This window comes from Triturus cristatus, chromosome 8, assembly GCF_964204655.1.
Source record: "Triturus cristatus chromosome 8, aTriCri1.1, whole genome shotgun sequence".
NCBI classification, from domain to species: domain Eukaryota; kingdom Metazoa; phylum Chordata; class Amphibia; order Caudata; family Salamandridae; genus Triturus; species Triturus cristatus.
Genome location: NC_140591.1, coordinates 1,099,360,271 through 1,099,381,378, shown reverse-complemented (window position 1 = coordinate 1,099,381,378; position 21,108 = coordinate 1,099,360,271). Strand labels below are relative to the sequence as shown.

The window sequence follows — 21,108 nt, the reverse complement described above, 5'->3', positions numbered from 1 at the left end:
TTGTGAAGGGTGCGGAGCACACTAGCATTGAAGGGGAAGAGTTAGAGAATTATTAGGAAAAAATTATTGAAAGCGGACAATGACGAGTCTCGAACCTGGGAGGTCGAGAGGGAGTTGTCTTAGTAGTAGGAGGAAACACAATAATGTGGCGGCCATTTTCGCCTAGTCGGCTAAGGAAGGGAAAGATCGGGAAATACATAGTCCCAGGCACAATTGAGAAGGGTGGGCACTGGCTCATAGCTAACAATGGGAAAAAAATGACTAATGAGGAAAAATTGAAGGTAACAAAAGAAAAATTAAAATTAAAAAATAAATGGAAAGGAATTAACGGCAAAATTAATAGAATTGAGGACAAAATTAGAATGATGCAAGACATTGGCAACAAAGGTGTAAAAATGATGCACATGGTTTTCTTAAAGTAAAGATTATTAAGCAAAAAAATTAAAAACGGGTAATAAAAATTAGGAAAAAGGACTAGGGGTTAGGCAAAAATCAGAATATACAACAAGTTAAAAAAGGAAAAATGAAAAAAGCAAAATATGTCCGTGAGGTTATGCCTGTTTATGTGACAAATTGGCCCCACAGGATATTGTCATTTAATCCTTTGGTATCGGTGCGCAGTTTGAAGACCCAGTGTTGTTCTTTTTCTAGCAGTCTATGCTTGAGGTTGTCACAAGGCTTAATATGCTCCAGGACCACCCACCTCATGTCATTAGGTGTGTGTTGCATGTCGTTTAAATGTGCTGTCATTCTGGTACTTGCTCTGTGGCATCGGATGTTGCTGCGGTGTTCACAAATCCTTGTGCTCACCTTCCTAGTTGTCATGCCCACATAGTGGAGATTGCAGGAGCATGTGATCAGGTAGACTACACCCACTGTGTTGCATGTCGTGAAATTTCTGAGTTCCCATGTCGTGCCTGTATTGAATTGGACCGTTTTTGTGGTTGAGGTCAGGTGGCACACACTGCAGTTATGACAGGGGTGATGGCCTATAGGGAAAGTGCTTATGGTCTTTTGCATGTTCCTCTGGTTCGCTTTTGGTTGTGTGTGTACCAAGAGGTCGCGTAGATTCTTTCCCCTCCTATGTGAAAACATGAGTGTTGGGATATCAAGGGTGCCGCTGTTAAGGATCCTCCAGTGTTTTTTTACCATCTTGGTGATTTTGTCCGACGCTGTGCTAAAAGTGGTGATGCAGATGGGTCTCCTGTCTTTTTTTGGTTTCCTGTTTAACATAGGTTTCTAAGAGGGCATCTCTGTTGTTATTTTTTGCTCTCTTCTTTGCTTTATTGATGACATGAGAGGGATACTTTCTGTCTTTCAGTTTTTTTGCCAGGTCTCTGGCCTGTTCCTCATAGTCGCACGTTTCCGTGCAATTTCTCCTTAATCTGAGGAATTGGCCAAATGGTAGGTTCTCTTTGAGGTGTCTTGGATGGAAACTGTCGTAGAGCAAGAGACAGTTCTTTGCAGTGAGTTTAAAATTAGTAGTGTTTTTTAGGTGTCCTTCCATAAACGGTTGGAGAACCCCCCGGGACGTCCTATAGTCTCAGGTATCGGTTCCATCCTTGAACCACTATCAAAATTTGCGGATGCTTCCTTCTGGAAAACACAATACCTCAGATTCTCTACGACACGTTGTGAGTTGAGGAAGTCTCCCTGCACTCTGCTTAGCTCAAGAACATCTTTAATCTTCAACCTTTTTGTGACCGATGTTCCTTTTTTATCTTAAAACAGCATTCTGGGGGCAGTATCTGGCCACAAAGTAAGATGGCTGCTTCTGTTTAAGACTCCGAGGGCCTGCAGGAGAAGGAATCGCCCAAATGGGACTTAATGTGTACCTCACTGCTCCCCAGCTGGAGGCTGGTACCAATAACCTGGTTAATTAGTGAGGAGGGCTACACCTAATCCCGGCATGCCTCCCTTCCACAAAATCCAGTGAAGTGAGCACATACGAAAATATAAAATAAACCACAATCCTGGGAGGCCCACTAGAACTTTTCACAGAATCCTAGTACTTGATTAGGGGACAAGTGGCTTGGAAATCACAAGAATGTCACCACGTGATTCCTCGTCAACCTCTTGTTGTGTAAGAGATGTCGCTGAACTACACAGCTTACTGGAGCAATACACAATGTTGCCCTGGTGTTTACCCTTGGGGCATACTATTTGCATAACGGGCTACCCCCCTATTATCAAAACAAAACAAGCAGATATGGGATCATTTCACTCCAAGGTGAAGGGTATGGAGAGACGGATGACCTCACTGGAAGACCGACTGGGTAATGAAGAATACTGGAGTCCTGATGATACTTGAAATAGAAAGTGATTGATCGGTAAGACAGAGTGAGACGTGACAATGTCTGATTCTATGAGATTCCAAAGAAGATGGAAAATGATGACATGTGGTTTTCTGATACAGATGCTCCATCTCCTCCTGGATATAGACTTTACTGCAGCAATAGAAGTAAAGAGAACCCACAGAATTCAAATGCAGAAAATGAGGAAAAATCCAGACCGATCACAAGCTTCTTCCTACGACATGAACGGGCCCAACAGATTTTGATAGTGGTTTGAAAGCATGATCTGTATGAGCTGGAAGGTCACAAGATGCAGATTGCTACCGACCTTTCAGTAGAAACCAACACTAAGAGGAAAGCCCTTCTGTCTTTAAGGACCAGACTCCAGAAATGGGTGGACTTTAAATATGGCCACCTGAAATCAGTAACCAGGTAGGGGATAATGAATGGGAAATCTAAAGACTATAAAGAACTACTAAAGGAAGGCAGACCCTCTCAATGCTGTGCTCTTACCTTGCTGAGTTGCCCTGTGGCCTGCTGTTCTCCTGCCTGGGTGAGATGGACTGGACCTGCATCACTTGACTCCAGAGTGACTCCAAGGACTTGCTGGCTTGCCTCCTGTTCTAAGTTTGAGGGATATCAAAGACTTCCGCTACCTGCATCTGGACTCTACGAGCTGTGAGTCTGCCCTGCCAAGTGGTGCCACCCCAGTCCTGGACTCTTGGAAGTGAGGCCTAAGGGGCCTCTACATCCAGAACTCATGCATCCTCAACTGCATCCTCAACTGAGCAAATTCACCTTTGCCTGAGCCGGAACCAGTGCATCCTCATTGTTGCATGGGCCGGAACTAGTGCATCACCTTCCAAACCAGCACATTGCCTTTGGAATAGAAACATTGCCTACAGCGGGAGCATCAACTATGCATCACATTCGGAACCAGCGCTTCACACTTGCAACCGATGCATCGCCGCAGTTGTGTGGAGAAAATTGACACCTCGTGTCCCTGCATGACTCGACACCGACGCATTGCTTCAGCTGCATCTAGCATCTTCGTTGACGACGACACATCCGGATCAAGGTACTTTGATTCAGAGGGCCCAAGTGAGTCCCTGTGTCCGGCCCGTCCTCCATCACGGTCGGCCTGAACTTTTGCCTTTGCCCCCGTCCAGCACAATCAGATAACCCATTTAAGAGCTTATTGCTTCTAATTGCTATTTTCACATTTATTCTTAAAAAATTCAGATCTTGACTTTGTTCGATTTCTGTCGATTTGGTCTTGTTTTATTCATAAAATTAAGCTCTATTGTTCTAACCGAGTGTGGAGTCTTTTTGTGGTGTTTCCACTGTGTAATTGTTTGAAGTGTTGCACAAATACTTTACACATTGCCTCTTAAGTTAAGCTTGACTACTCTGTGCCAAGCCACCAGAGGGTGAGGACAGGATAATTTAGGGTGTGTTGCGACTTACCCTGACTAAGATTGTGGTTCCTGCGTGGACAGGGTGCAAACCTCTGCCAACCAGAAAACCAATTTCTAACTTAGACACACGCCAGCAGCTTCCATAAAGATATTCCTGTACGCAGATGACACTTACGTTAATCATTTCAGATTCCTCTGTGATACCGGGCTATAGAGACAAATGGGCCAAATGTGAGGCATCTTCATCATCTCATGTCATGACAAAGACAGTTAGAGAGAACTATAAATTCCAGTTGACATCTGACTGTCTTAAATACCCGGGCGTGTATAATCATGAGGGTGATGGAAAAAATTATCTTAGGCAATTTAGAACCGCTTATTGCCAAAACGAACACAAACTACGCAAAATACTGCTGAATCTGTCACAATGGGGCAGGGTACAGGCTGTTAAAATGGTAGTGGTTCTGCCAAGGCTATGAATTTCAAAATTGATAGCCCATAGAAAATGTAGTGGCATGAGTTTACAGTGCATGAACGCTATTACACATCACTCCACTTGTCCCAGCTGGTATATGTGTGAGAGATCGGCATATCTTTATGGGTTAACATTAAATGAGAGATCACACACAGTGGACTGGATCTTTGCCTATTATATAACTACAGCTCCCCAGCCTCGAGACCCACAAATCTCATGACTCAAATTATGATAAAGATATGGCTACACTCTCATTAACTCTTCAAGAATGATGCTCACCTACTTAAGCATGCACCTTTTTGGATCAACGCAAGTATTTGTGTGGGTGGGGTACGGCTCATTTTAGGAAGCCAGAAGATAGGCTGATCTTCTTACAGTGGACCAGTTAGTGTCACAAAGGGAACTTAAACCTTTTGATACACTATGAGAGGAAGAAATGGATGTACCTACGAATGAAGCACTCCCTTCATAGTTGACTAGTAGTATTCCATGTGAAGTTCGGGATGCCCCATACTGCAATAGTTGAAACACTGGGAGTTATTCAAGGAAGTTGTATTCACCAACCTCACTCCCATCCTCTCTTGCTGCACCTACATGCCAATTGGTAAAGTCTACTGCAGATCGACCACTCAGAGGCCGATTGGGCAGAAGTGATGGAGAACCAAGACAAGGAGGTCAGGGAATCTAGGATGAATTTCAGTCTTTTACATCCCTCCAAGATTGGAAATGGACTCCTTGAAAAAGAATGACTTCATGCCTTCTGCTCCACACAAATTGCTGGAGGTGGGGCCAACCAGGTTGTAATACTCCACATATCCTTTACAAGGATGTTTGAGTACTGGTCCTCAGTCAGAAATTCCCTAAGCAGGACCCTGGACTTGTTGCTGCCTTTTACTAAAACACGTGTCCCTCTGCGCAACATGGCTGATCTCCAATCCTTAACATGCCATTTGTGATGCCTATTGACAAGTGCCATAACTACTGATACATTTTGTATCTTACAACATTGGTGTTTATCTCAATCACCCACCCACGATGAAATGTTCACCGAAATGTATAAAACTAAGTCCTATGAATGGGTATATATATAAACTGCAATATTTTACATAACATACTTGCAAACAGTTTAGAAGAGGAAAGAAGGAGATTCTTAAAAAAAATATTTGAAAGAATCTGTTTCCCCCATTGACGAAGAAGCAATTTCAAGCTGGAGACAGACAAAATAAAGCTATGTTTGACTTGAAGGGATTCTCCCGCCTGAATCAGGCCCGTTTGCATGTATGTGATAATCATGAGATGTGCAGGGTACAGCATTCTTACATATGTACCTTCACTCATGGGTATCACTCTTCAGGTAGCCTTGAGCCATATAGGAAGTCCTTCAACACCATTAAGTCAATCTCGTTATCGTCTACAGGCGACATACAACTTTGACCTGCTACCGAAATTATAGCTAACATTTCGTTATCACCAATCCATGAAGACGATGTGTGACGTTTTATGTAAAAGTGTTTTGACACACATAATTTTGGCCATGTGACTGATCTTTCAGTATTGCTGTAATCCTCTTATTGCTCTGTATAAGCAATTGGTTAAAGTGTTAATGTGGATTATTGCATACGGTGTAGGTCTACTGAGCCTGTATTTTGAATCTGTAAGATTCTATTAATTCTCTACTCTGTCTCGCTCACTCTTTTCTTTATATTATTCCCTCCTGCATTCCTTTTTTTACAGGTTTGTTGCCTTTTTTCTTTTCTGTTCTCTTTTCTTTTGCTTCTTCTCCCATCTCCTTTTCTCTCTTCCCTTCTGGTTGCATTTACTATATTAATGATCCTAACCTACTTTCTCAGTGAACCTCTACCCAGACACTTAGCCTTTTCCAATATCCTTCCATTATATGGCAGATTATGGGGTAATTGTCAATATCATTATTTCATTTTTAGTCCGCCCGTAGAATGTCTTTCTCTGAATAGTAACCATACTAATATGCACTGTATGGAAGTGCCATGTCCACTTCTTGCTTTGACAAATGCAGGGACATTAGTTCTTGGCTAAAGTGGGTATGATTGTGGCTTTGTAAAATACTTTATTGTTACCATGGAGGATAATTATTGCCTTGTAAAAAAAATGTGGGTGCCAACATATCAATAAAATTGATACAATAAAAGCATTCTATCTTCACTTAACTGTAATTCGTGACACAATGATAGGTCAGTTTCTTCAAAAACTATCCTTTTCTTGCCTTGTAGCACCCGAGAAAAGCGAAGGATGCATTCACAAGACCCCCCACAAGAAATGTTTTTAATTTTTTAATCCCCCTCACAAGGTTAAGCATTGTAGAACCTGACCGACTTTTTCAACAAAAACTCTTCAAGACAGAGAAGATCGATTTACTATTTAGGCTTCAAAAGGCAAAGATACTCCCACATCAAGGATAAGTATGAAGGCTTCTGAAAAATGGCAAAGAAAATCATAAAAAGGTTACATTCAGATAACCATCAAAACAACATGCTTAATGGATGGCATCAACATCCATGGAAGCACCATAAAAGGTACAGAAGAAATTTGAAATTAAGCCTTACAGAGGCCAGATTCAAGCTTCAGAGGTGTTTGAATCCTTGAAAACAAATTATTACCTGATAGACCAAGATCTGAGCCTTCACCATCATTGAAAAAAAGGGCATCCTACAATTAGGACCACAGTCAAAGTGTCGTGTAGTTCCTAAAAACCTGTATAGGATCTGCACGTTTAGACAACATAGACTGTAGGACTGGTGTCCAGACTGATTCCAGACACCCCCACCGGCTTTGTCAGCCTGCATACCAGCTAACTCACAGTGCCACTAGAAACCCCTCTTACCAAGGAGAGAATAGTTCTTGGCAACTATCGAATATGACAACTGTGTCCCATCAGGAATCGTGGAAACAGTGCGATACTTTTCGCTCTGTCACTCGTGCTCACTTTGTCTCAGCGATATACGCAGAATAAACTGTATGGGCATTTCTCAATTATTGAACCAGCGGCATTCTAGTGTAAAATAGGTGTGCTGCAACAACCATTAGACAGAAACAGATATAAATGATTATAAGCACCAACAGAATACAAGGATGGTAGATTCTTACCATAGGGCTAAAACAAATAATACAGGCAGGTATATAAAATACATGACAGTAAAAGTGCGAACTCCTACGATGCAACCATAACTAGATGTACCCAAGTGTGCATAGCATGTATGTATGTGTGTAGAGCCAAGAATCCCTCTAGGATAAAGTCCACCCCATTAACTGAAGTGAGAGACTGTGGGACCCCGTCTTGGTCTCGAGATGGACACCCCGCGAGGGATGTCAGCCCACTGCGAGCTGGAGTGTCTGCATGCAGGAACCTCAGCGTCTCGCGTCAGTGTGTCAGCATGGGAGCCTTTTTTCTCCTCTCCCTTACTCCAGCAAGATATGGTGTTTATATACCAAAAGTGTTACCCTCAGGGGTTCTTCCTTACTGTGTCATGTCAGACTTAGGATGACGGAAGAAATTACCCTTATACATAGTTATTATGCAGGGGATGGTAGTCCTGCTGAGTTTTGCCAAGAATCTTCATGCATAATGGATGAGGCTAGGTTTCAGGGAAAACCCCACACCCTGTAAGCAGTACCGTAACTAGGTAAAATGTCAGTCCCAAGAACCGTTATGTAGTAACGGTAGGGGAGAATATAGGTGAAAGGTTATGATGCTACCCGAGCCTATATTGGGGTACCTATATTGAACATAACAATAGTTGTTGACAGCAATACAATTAACAGAAACACTGTTGATCACAGCAAAACCATTGCTGAAAGAACCATCAGCAAAAAGATGTGTCTCCACTACTCACTATGGCTACGTCAGCAGGGTCCAAGCAACCGATGACCGCTCTGTTGATGACTCCATTGAAGACAACTATATCATTGATGATACCATCTAAAGCACTGCCAATGAAGCCACAAACATTTCCTTGATTCCAGATAAAGGGATTCTAGACCCTTTGCTTCCGGAGCATACCTTCCCTGTTAAGGTCTCCCCATTGCCTCTTTGTCACCTCCTGAATGCAGAGGACATTCATGATGAAGGTCCCTTTGTGTCTACTTGTAGCCCAGCACAGCTTGAAGTAAAATATTAAGATGAGGAGTGCTTGAAAAGTGATTACATATCTCCAGTACACTCAGAGGCGCATATGATGCAGGTTCCAGCAGCATTAGTTACAAACCTGCAGCACATTCTTTCGGACTAACATGCAATATTTAGTCAGCAGAGATGTGCACCCAGTGCGTAGATCACCACCATCACCTTTGCTGCAACCCAGACCCAGTCACCAATGCCACATGCACCTAATCCACTTGCTCCGTTAATGATTCCAAGACTACATCCATCACCACAGTCTCTTCTTCCAAGAGAACCTGTAACCCAAACTTGCGACAGCATGTACTCAGAAGATGACCTTGCGGAAGGTAAATTACATGAGGCTATGCCTCAATATTCAGGGCCTGCATGGGATGATTATGTAGAACTAGTGTTGGCACCTGTTACCCCACGTCCCCATCTGTAGAGGAACCAGTGGAATCCTCTACAGATGATATTGGGGGATTTCACTCCCTGCTGGAGAGATCATCCAAGACATTCAACTTACCAATTACTGTAACACAATCAGAGTGTTTCTTATATGACTTTAAGAAACCTACTCATAAACAATACCAATTATTAATTAAAACTAACCTGTCAACTGTGGCAGCTGTTTTTGAATGAGACTCCGCAGTTCGTGGTAAAGCCTCGATGAAAATACATGACCTAGAAGGCAGCAGGAAATGTTCACTGGAAGAGACCTACATCCATAGCAATCTGCTGGAGTTCAGAGTAGTAGCCTTAGGTCTACAGTCCTTCTTCCCAAGCATCACACAATCCTTAGTACCATTATGTATAGACAATACATAAACTATGTGCTCCACAAACAAGAATCAACAAGATTGCATCTGCTTTCAGAAGCAGCATTATGGACTTGGCCTTCTCTGTAGGGTCACCCCCAAATGTTTTACCTTCACTTCTCCTGTTTTGCTTAGTTCGTTTTTGTTGGCTTTAGGGATCTACACTCTTTACCCCTGCAAACCAGTGCTAAAGTACTTGTGCTCTCTTCTTTAAACATGGTAAAATTGTCTTACTCCCAAATGACTCCTTTAATTTACAAATAAGTTCCTAGTGAAGTGGTACTACAGGTACCTAGGCCCTGTAAATTAAATGCTACTAACTGGCCTACAGCACTTATTGTGCCGCCTAAATAGACCTTTAAAACATGTCTCAGGCCTGCTGTTGTAGCTTGTGTGTCCAGTTTTAAACTACCATTTCAGCCTGCCAAAAACAACCTTTTGCCAGGCCTAAATTTTCCTTTTTAATACATATAAGTCATGCCCAGGTTAGGCCCTTAACAGCCCATAGGGGAGGATGCAGTTGCACATTTACTTTTAATTTTTACATGTCCTGGTAGTGAAAAACTCCCAAATTAGTTTTTCACTGCTGTGAGACCTACCGCTCCCATACTATAACAGAGAGTTGCCTTATTACATATTTTAAGTGATACCGTTTGATTGGGAACAGGTAGCAGTACCATGTTTACACTCAAACAAATTGTAATTTAAATCCCTATTTAGCAGTAAAGTTGTATTTTAAGTCACAATTCTGAAAATGGCACTTTTAGAAAGTTGGCATTTTAATCCTACCCATTTAGTGCCTGCAGCCTGTTTCCTGGCTCACATGACTTTAAATGTATCTTATGTCCTTAATGCGAGGCTTTGCCTAGCTCTGTGTTGGTTCAGATGAGAAGCTGCGAGGTCTGTAATGTGAGGTCCTATGTCGAGTTGCGTTGTGCTGCGTCAGTTCCAATGAGAAGCTGGGAGGTGCTACGATTAGAAGTCCTTCATTATGATGCGTCACGCTGCGGCAGTTCCAGTGAGGACGTTTATCAAGAGCTGCGATGCAAGGTCCTGCGTCACACAGTTTTGAGATGCAGCACGCTGCTACAGGTTGCATCATGCTGCGGGATTCTGAGGAAGCCCATAGTTGGGCCAGGAGGAGTATACTCTGATGGCAGCCAAGGTTCCAGGGCCGAAGGGGCATCTCTTGGGCATCAGGACTCACCCCAGCACAGGTCAGCAGCAGGACATAGGCAGGGCCAGCTGAGTCTGGACAGCAGGCTGATTCCAGACAGGTCTCTGGAGCTTGTTATGTCCCTTTAGCTCAGACCAGAAGGCCAGTCAGCTAGGCCTTGGAGTAAATCTGGTGGTTCTGGCTTCAAGGAGCAGCTCCAGTCTTCCTTCCTCAGGAAGCAGGGCAATCCTCCTTGCAGCAGGGCAGTCTATCCAGAAGCAGGGCAGCTGAGTTCTTTCACAGATCCAAAAGTGATCTGAAGAGTGGGCCTGCAAGTTGTAGCTTTATACCTTGTGCTCACTTTAAAGTGGAAGAACCTTCTGGTATTTTCCCCCTACAGAGATATCTGGAATTTCCTGCCCCCCTGCTCTGGTTCCAGGATGTCTGGAGTCACAGTGGTCTTGTGTGAAGTTCTTTGTGTGGGTGCGCTAAGGCAGAGTTAGTAGTGCAAGTGTGGTAGGTGACAGCTCTACCCCCTATCAAGTCTGAGATGGCTAATCCTGTCAACACCCAGACCTCCTCTTGCGATGATTTCTGGTAGGAATATTCAAATACCAACTATGCCTAGTCATGTGACCCAGTAGCAGGCTGCACACACCAAATGGTTAGGACAAGAAAATGCCAACTTTCTAAAAAATGGTATTTTCAAAATATGACCCAAAAATATTTTACCATTAAAGGGGATTTTAAATTACAATTCCTTGGACACCAAACTTTACTTTGCTACCTACTCCCTATCAAAAGTTAGCATGTATTATTTGTAATAAGGTAACCCAATGTTATACTATGGGAGAGTTAGGCCTCACAGCAGTAAACACAAATTTTGTGAAGTTTTCACTACTAAGACACGTAAATCTTAAAAGTACATGTCCGGCGTTTTAATAACAGCCCACCCTGCCCTATGGGCTGTTAGTTCCTACCTTAGGGGTGACTTGTATGTAATAAAAATTGAGTTTTAGACTTGGCAAGAGGGTTATATTGCCAAGTCGAACTGGCAGTTTAAAACTGCTAGCAGGCTGCAATAGCAGGCATGAGACCTATTTTAAATGGCTACTTAAGTGAGTGGCACAATAAGTGTTGTAGATCCACTAGTAGTATCTAATTTATAGGCCCAGGGTATATGGTATACCACTTTACTAGTGACTTGACTGTAATTTAAATAGGTCAATAAGGTGTAAGCCCCTTTTACCATGTTTTAGGGAGGGAGCACAAGCACTTTAGCACTGGATAGCAGTGGTAAAGTGCACATAGTCCTAAGGCCAACAAAACAAATTAAGAAAAGTAGGAGGGTGAAGGCAAAAGTTTTGAAGGTGACCCTACAGAGAGGACCCAGTCCAACATCTCCGTTTTAAAGATATTCTGAAATCCTACTTTTGGGCAGAGATATTGACTGTAGATGAATTTAATGAAGATACCTTTGATCGAGAATTGGTGTCACAGGTTAGTTTTTTTTTTCTAAAATCACTTTCTCCATGCAGGGACTACCATGACTCTTGAAATTCGAAAAATCTTCCCGAAGTTAAATGATACATGCCCCATACAAATCTCAAAGTAGAAGTAGATTGTTTGGTGCTTGCTTCCTTGCATTCCAGTTGCATTACAGCATATTTTCTCCAAGTGAGTGAGTTATGTTTTAAGTCTAATCACTCAAGGATCAAGGTGAGTAGATACTTTACAAATTGGATGTCAGAAAAGCTGTACAGTTCTATTTACTGAGCACTGAGGCTCGTAGAAATAGCTATCATTTTGACACATGACCAAAATCCCCCTGTAAAGGGAATATTATTTGTAGAAGGTATATTCTGTGATCTCTGTCCCAGATGGGATCTGTACCCATTCTTCATTCTCTAAACTAGCTATCAAATTCTGTGTTTGTAGATTTCAGCTCTGCCTTTCATACCTTCCCCATCAATCTTGATACAGTGCTGGTTTGTCTGTGGTTATTGTAATCTGACTTGGGTACAATTCATTGGAACAATCTTTTGAGGCTGGTTACGGTGGGGTATAATATGAAGGAGGCAGTGTGGTACTTGCATGTCACTATATTGGTCATGATAAGGGAAACTGTTATTTATTTGTTATTCTGTAGCTACAGTAATGTACACGGGCGAAGCAGCCTTGATCAATCGGACCCCCAGAGGGTCTGCAAAATCAGTTGAACTGGCTTTAGTTTTATACTGCTAGAAATCAGCTAATAAACACTAAAAATCAAACGCTTGGGAAGTTTGAGAGTGGGTAATGTGATTATACTATTTACCATTTGGGTATAGCTCTGCCCCATATAATTTCTGGAGCAGAGTTGTGAAGTGACAATTCCATTGAGATCATTAAACTCTCAGAAGGGGGGACATGGTGTGCAATGCTTTCCTTCCCACCAGGGACCCCTATAAAAGTTATGAAGAGTGGGTTGGACCTCCTTCCTTTTCAGTTACTGCTGCTAAGAGCTTCATTTTGTTTGTCATATCACATTACAGAAAAGAGTTGTTGACTCTGGCAGGGTCTGCTTTTGTTGAATACCACAAAAGGAAAGTAAATGAATTTAGTATGAACTAGTACTTACTTTCATATACAACAAATTGTTTACAGCAAGTAATTTCTTATGCTGCAACTAAATGACATTGAATATACACATCTATACATAAAAGTAATGTTGGGTATGTTTACAAAGCCCTCTTACTGAGGAATCTATTTTTAAAAAAAGCTCATGAAAAAAGGATGTGCTTGTGTGGGGCAAGGACACTGGGAACATTATTTCTATGGATCTTTTAATTGTCGGTTCCTTAATGACTGAGTACATGAGGTATTTGATAACCGGTATCTCAAGAGAAATAGTTTGTCTCTACATTTTCTTTTAATGTACTGTCTGTGCCAATGTCAACTGATCTTTGCAGTGATTAACCTAATGTAGTAATGGAATAAATACTAAGGGTCTGATTGACTAAGATTTTGCAATGGCTTACTCTTACAGTACTTCTGAATTAAAGGAGTAAGCTGCAAATCACCATGGCTTAGTCTTCAAGTTCGCGCAAGCCATAGTATTACACGAGTAAGTCGCAACTGCGCACACACCAATCTTTGTGAATTGGGCACATATAAATGCGTTTGTCTCTGCCTTCGATGGAAATAGTATGTTAAATAAGAGATTTATTTTGAGTAATTTACCTACAGTCACAATGACTTTTCTGCAAAGTTATTTTTAGTATAAATAAACGTTACATATAGTCACGGTTTGCATGGTGTCATCAGAATCTTTCAGACTTTGTTCCACAAACACTTTTGCTGCTTTGGCCATGTGATTTCCGTCAGTTTTGTTTAGTAGGACTTTGACTTTTTGTCTCCATGTGCACGATACAGGAATTTGTTGGTTCTATGCTGAAGGAATTTATGTTGAAAGAAAGGTTGTGTCTGGAGCATGGAAAATGTGTGTAATTAAAAAGGATTCTTCATTGATTCAAACCTGTATTTGTCTATACTTGTGTTTATTTGGTTTGCATAGCTGTTTACTGCATACCGTTTTTGCTGCCAAATGCTCTTGCGAGAGAACATGTATTTGTCAAAGCAACTTTCTTCTTTTAGATGTTATGTATCTAATATTTCTACTGCAAACTTCTTCTGACATGCTAAATTTGAATAGGGTATATGATACATTTCAAGCAAAACATTGATTTCTTTGACTTTAGTGTACAGGAGACCTATGAAGCAAAACGAAATGAGTTTTTCAGTGAACTGCAGAGGAAAGAGGGAGAAGTGAGACAGATGTTTGTGCAGAGAGTCCGAGAGAAAGAAGCAGTAATGAAAGAAGCTGAGCGAGAGGTAAACAACCCGAGGTTTCCTTTGTCTGTGGTAACATTTCTATTTATTGTTTAACTATGTATAACAAGTACTGTAGCTACCTTTTTAGACCTTTCCCTTCCTATGTCGAATGTACATGTGAAAGTTTAGTCAGACTGGAATTCGCTGTCTATATACTATACAGAACAGGCGCTGATGGCAAGTCATTTTTCCTTAACACGTACACATTCCAAAGTTTGACTCGTATTACTGAACACCTTCAAAAAGTATCAAAATACCACAGGCATGCGCCCTGAGTCAACCTAGCACCTTTCATTTATGCGATACAGATGTCACTGTGAATTCAAATCTGTCGTCCTCATGTGCAGTACTTTCAGAGTAGGGGTGATATGGTGGGGCTGCAAAGAATGGAGAGAAATAGACACACAGAGAGGAGAGAAAGGGGACAATGAAAACTGCCACAGTGCACATAGAGAATGTGGAGAGATGGATCAGAGGTGACTAACAGAAAGATGATGGTAAGATGAGCACTTATTTTGGTTTACCATGGAATCTACACCACTCCTTAACCACATACTTTCTCATACGGTGTACCTTGACACTAAATGCATTGGAATATCACACATTCATGAAAACAGTGAACACTTATTGAAATACCAGAGCCCTATATTAAAAATATATCACCTTTTCAGGGGGGACATGCAGACAGTCAATCCGCTTATGGGGCACCCATGGCTAAAAGACATTCACATTGACAAGGCCAGTAGTTCGGGCATTGCTGAGACCTATTGACTTTTCCAATGCTTGATGGTTTCTGTCATGTTGTTTCTTAAGTGGTAAGTGATTGACTTTGTTTTATAGCCTTGAGTCCTTTTTATTTAATTGCACATCCTAAAATATGTCAGAACTGTCGTGCGACGTACACCTCACTCTGGTACTTAAAACCTTACGATCAGCTAAAAGGCTCTGAAAAACACTAGGGTGGTTCTGGCGCTTAAATTACGCCACCAATATTTCTAAACATCAACATGTTGTGAGTGATTATAAAATGTTAGACATGACGAGGCCAAATATTTGAAAAAATTTTCATTGCTAGTAATTAATCTAAAGATTGTTAAAATCAAGGAAGGACCCTTCCAGCAGGAGCCATGCTTTTGCTACTTCTCTGTGACTCCGTCATTCTCTAATTAGTTCTACACAACAGTCTGTCAATGGACTATTTTGACATTACCTGAAAACATCTAAATGCCTTTTCAGAGAATGACTGCAGCGGGCAAGCTTTACCTCATACTTTCTTTGCTATTCTGGTACAAAAACTAAAATGTACAATCTCCTCTATTATGAAAGTTCTCCCTATGATCTTCCTATTTGTACACAATTGGCACTCAATACTCCTGCATCTGTTCTCACATGCTTCCATAATTCTTCCATACTCTCTTGGTCAATCAATCAATCAATACTTTCTTTATTTGACCGTCAAGGACAATCATAAAAGATGCATGCAAATATTTATGCAGTTTAAAAATCATATAATACACAGAAAACAGCAAACCGTTTTAAAATATGTCCCCACCTAAAAATCAAGACTTTTACGATGAGATGCAACTGTTTTTTAAAAAGCTACCCAGTCTAAAACATACGTCAACACTGGGTAACAATTGTAAAAAATGAAGGGAAACTCTACATTGTTTAAAATTGTACATCCGAAAATAAGGTAATACAAATTGAGTTCTAGAAGTTTTATGAAATTTACAGAATAAGGTAAAATCCTGTAGAGACTAGGATGTGGTATTGTAACGAATAGATTTTCCCCTTCCAAATCACTAAAGTATTCCAGAGGAAAACATAGCATATAACAAATAGTCCCTGCCCAGAATCTTAGCAACAAAGCTCTCTCCCAGTATTACACACATAAGACAAGTATGCCTCTACATCAATGTTAGTTTTTAGGGCAACATAATTCCTAACTAAGGGCTTTCTTAATTCCAAAGCCCCAGGGAAGTTCCACTCTGAAAGCCATAATAAAAGAGGCCCTAGCATTATAGAATCCTCAAGATAAGGCAAGGACAATTCCTCATGGCAAAAATAATGGGAGGTTCATTGAGGGAGTAAGAGGAGACTCCTACAAAAGCAATTCTCGTCCACTATACAGAACAATCTTATACAGACATCTAGCCGCAGATTCCTTACCTTTGAATTTCCCAGGCGGCAGACTGGATCTGGAAGATTTTTCTTTGACAAAACCCCAGCGTGCCTGTAGGTGGCATTGATTGGCTCCGCGTGACGTCATTGGCGCTGTCCATGCCGGAAGAGACGTCCGTGTCACCTATATAGGCGCTACCTCGGCGCACTGGTGTCCGTTCTTTTTTTCTGTGCCAATCTTGCACTGATCCATGAAGAGAGCTACCCTCTGTCACTTTTTGACAGGATTTTTTTACTTTTTGTGGACCAGTTTTTTCTCGGTGTGTAGGACTCCTGTCTAGGAAGACTTCAGGATTCAAGCCACGTAGCGCCTGTCACTGCGTCATGCAGGTGACTAACCCACATTTAGTTTGTTTGTGGAGTCTGGAGCACAACCATGACTCCAAGTCGGGCTCCGACTGCTGGACCATGGCTTCAAAAGCTTTGAGGGAGCAATCCCTATAGCTGTTTGCAGCCCAACAGGTCTCGGTCCCGATCAATAGGAAGGTCCCGGGCCTACTCCAGAAGTCCCAAGTCCTTTTCGTCCCACTCATAATAATCAGGGGTGTTTGCCATTCGATGTGGCTGAAACACAACCAACTCGCTGGCCAGAGAGATTTCTACGGCTGTGGCTGTTAGACACCACTCCTGGCGTATAACACCTGGCTTATCGGGGGATGTCCAGGCTTTGCTCACGGACATGACGTTTGATGGCACCCGTCTCTTCGGAGATGAGGCAGACAGCGTGGGAGCGCTTTAAGGTCTCACAAGCTATGGCCAAATTCTTGGGACCCTTAGCTGCCTCCATTCCCCAGCCTGCCTTTCTCTCCTTTCGTGGCTATGGAAGCAGCTTTCAACTGCACCACGCCCCCCTCAGCCACCGAGCCTTGCAAGTTCCACAACCCCTGGACGGATAAGGCTGCAGTTGGATCCAACCCTTTGGGTTGGGTAGCCAGAGATCCGGTCAAGCCCCCTCCCTCCCCTAAAGGCAGCTTCCGCCTCCAAATCCTCATAATCTTGCCGTTCAAGAACATGGACATCCAGTTGGTGGCAGGATCCGCCATCATCACCACTACTGGCAAACTATTACTTTTGACAGGTGGGATGGTCTCAAAGGGAAGACCATTCCTCCCTCCATGCCTCCATCCTTCGACTGGCTGATAGAGGATCATCTACTTTAGCTCCAGGAGGAAGTCCTTTCTCTCTTGGCCAAGGCAGCAATAGAGAGTATTCCGGCGCCAGAAGTAGACTGTGGTTGCTTTTCCCACTACTTTCTGGTCCCGTAGAAGACAAGACCCTTCGTCCTATCCTAGACTTATGGGCCCTCAACTACTTCCTAAAAAAGGAGAAATAAAAGATGCTCACATTGGCTCAAGTATTGTATGCCCAGGACCCAAGAGCCTGGATGTTAGTGTTGGACTTGTAGGACGCCTATTTTCACTTCCCCTTCCTGCCTGCCTGCCTACAGGTGTTACCTGCAAATCACGGTAGGCAACGAGCACTTTCAGTTTGTGGTGCTCTCTTTTGGCCTTACCAGCGCCCCTCGGGTGTTTACCAAGGTGATGGCAGTGGTCGCAGCTCATCTGTGGTTATCAGGGGCATCGGTCTACCCCTTATCTCAACGAATGGCTGTTGAAGATGGTCTCGCCCTAGGCTGTCTTCTCCCACCTCCAGACTACGGCGGACTACCTGCATTCACTGGGGTTAACTATCAACGTGCCAAAGTCACACCTGACTTCCTCTCAGACGTTCCCTCTCATCTGAGCTGTTCTGGACACAGTGCAGTTTCCGGCCTATCCTCCCGAACAGTGAGTCCAGGATATTCACGCTACGATACTGATGTTTAAGCCTCTATCCTGGATTTCGGTAAGAATTACTCTGAGGCTGCTGGGCCAGGCCTCATGGCCTCCTGCATCCTGCTAGTCACACATGACGGAAGGCATATGCGGGCTCTGCAGTGGGACCTGAAATTCCAATGAGCGCAGCATGAGGGGAATCTCTCTGACATGGTCCAGATCTTGGAGGGAATTGCACGAGATCTGCAGTGGTGGCTGATGAACCACGATTGAATCAGAGGCAGACTCCTCTCCCTTACCTAACCAGATCGCACAGTAGTGATGGATGCATCACTTGTGGGATGGAGCGTCGAACTGGGGGAGGTGAAGATCAGAAGACTCTAGTCTCCAGTGAAATCCAGACTCCACATCAACATGCTGGAGCTCCGAGCAATCCGACTGGCACTGAAAGCCTTTCTACCCTCCTTTAAAGGAAGGCTAGTTCAAGTGTTCACTGACAACACCACCACCATGCGGTACTGCAACAAATAGGGTGGACTGCGGTCATGGACTGTTTGTCAAGTGGCCCTGATTTTTTTACCCGTGGTAGTTCAACACCTGGCAGGTTCCCTGAATTGCAGATCGGACAAACTCAGCTGTCGATGCCTAGTAGATCACAAGTGACATCTCCATCCGGAGGTGGCACAAGTTCTCTTTCAGGAGTGGGGAGAGCCCTGGTTAGATCTGTTTGCCTGCGCAGAGAACGTGCAATGTCAGCAGTTTTGTGTATTGGAGTTTCCAAGGCAGCTTTCGCTCACAGACGCTTTTCGTCTCAAATGGAACTTGGGCCTCCTGTATGCTTTTCCGCCTGTACCATTCCTGCTCAGAGTTCTCAAGAAGATCAAAAACCACTGGGCCCAAGTCATCCTTGTACCTCTGGACTGGGCACAGAGAGTCTGGTATTCCAAGCTTCTGCAAATGAGCATCGATCCTCTGATCCAGCTGTCACTTTGGGAGGATCTTCTGTCACAGCAGCAGGGGAGGGTCCTCCACCTGAACCTGTCAACTCTACACCTTCTTGCCTGGAGATTGAGCTGCGGCAGTTGATACCTTTCAACCTTCCTCCTGAAGTTTGTAATGCTATTCTGGCAGCCAGGCTTCACTAAGGCGGCATACGCCTGCCGGTGGAAGACATTTATAGTATATTGTACAGAGAAGTCTATTGACCATCTTTCTGCTTCCCTTTCTGATGTTTTACAGTTTATTTTGACTCTTTCCAAGCAGGGATCTGAGCACCCTCAAAGGGTATTTGTCTGCCTTGTTTGCTGTCCTGAGGCTGCCAGACCAATCATCTTTATTTAAGTCACCCACAGCACATAGATTCCTAAAAGGCCTAGTACATATGATTCCACCTTCTCCCTTCATTATGCCTTTGGTGGGACCTTAACTTGGTTCTTTTTAGTGGCAATTACATCTGCCAGGCGGGTGAGCAAGCTGCAGGCTCTATCGTCCTAGCCTCCCTTTTTGGCAATATTCCCTGACAAGTTGGTGCTTCGCACTAGAGCCTCTTTCCTTCTAAAAGTGGTAACACCTTTCCATGTTGTACAATCTGTCACCCTGCCTACTTTCTACCCTCCTCCACATCCTTCTAAGGAAGAGGAGCAACTCCAACGTCTGAACCCAAAAATTACGCTGTCGTTCTACCATGGCCGCACGAAAGAGTTCCAGGGGGACGACCAACTGTTCGTGGCGTATGTCAATGCACATAAAGGTCGGGCGGTTCAGAAATGGGCCTTCTCATGATGGGTGATTCTCTGCATCAAGATCTGCTATGCTATGGCAAAGAAGCAGCCTCCTGAAGGCTGAAGAGCTCATTCCACCAGAGCTAAAGCTGCTACCACTGCGTAAGCACATAGTCCGAGGTCTGGAAATCTCAGACAGCAAAGTGGGCATCCCTGCACATGTTTACCAAGCATTACTGCCTGGACAGTCGGGTCCGCAGGGACAGCCATTTACCTGTTCGGTCCTGCAGGACTTTCTAGTGTGAAGCATGTCCGTAGTCCCTCCTCTGGAGATGGTATTGCTTGGGTATCTATTCAAAGGTAAGGAATCTGTGGCTAGATGTCTATATCAGATGGACAAATTACTTACCTTCAGTAATGCCTTATCAGGTAGAGACAGTATCTAGCCGCAGATTCCTTACCTACCCACCCATCCTCCCCTCATTGCAGACTAGTTTCTAGGGTCAAGGTTGTTCCCTTTCAGGGTCCTAGTTTTTAAACACACCAATTTCAGTACTCTTCCTAGCTCCGCGCTTCTAGCATGGATTGTCATGAAAAGTAAGTGACGCCAACATGCCAAGGTGGCAACTATATAGGTGACGAAAACGTCAATTCAGGTGCGGATCACGCAGACTACATCACGCGGAGCTGACTGATGCTACCTACCAGTGTGCAGGTGTATTGCTCGAAGAAAAATCTTCCAGATCCGGTCTGACACCTGGGAAATTCAAAGGTAAGGAATCTGTGTCTAGATACTGTCTCTACCAGATAAGGCGTTGCCCGAGGTAAATAATTTGTCCGTTAAACAAAACTTGAATCCACTGGCAACAAAGCAAAGCTATGCCTGATCCTACACACCCCACCAGAGTGCATTAGCGGAGTACCATGAAGGAGGTGGGAACTGGGTGCAATCTCCTGGGTGGTATGTTTATTACCAGAGAAATCTAACACCAGAAGTATTTAATGAGTGTCAGGAGGCTGCTGCTTCTTTGAGCCTGACTCTATACACTGTTCGGTTTTGTTTTATACTTTTGTTACCCTTCTATGAGTGACCCCGCTGCACGTGAATTTTATATTATCCAGTATTGGGTTATCTTTCATAGATTCAGATGCTTGAATCATTCCCCGTCGCCGAGGCGGGAGTCCCACGGTAAGTACAAATGTAGTGCCAAAAGTAAATAACAGTAGTAGGCTAAAAGAAAAAGCCTAAGGCCTACATCTTA

At 43.2% G+C, this 21,108-nt stretch overlaps 1 protein-coding gene across 1 annotated transcript in view; it reads left to right on the top strand.

Moving 5' to 3' along the window:
• The window catches only part of SEPTIN10 (septin 10), a 445,878-nt gene that overhangs the window by 370,764 nt on the left and 54,006 nt on the right, over positions 1–21,108 (top strand). Inside the window, exon 9 of the mRNA XM_085622645.1 lies at positions 14,037–14,169. Within this exon, the coding sequence (XP_085478771.1) occupies positions 14,037–14,169 (133 nt within the window). The remainder of the gene's footprint in view (positions 1–14,036; positions 14,170–21,108) is intronic.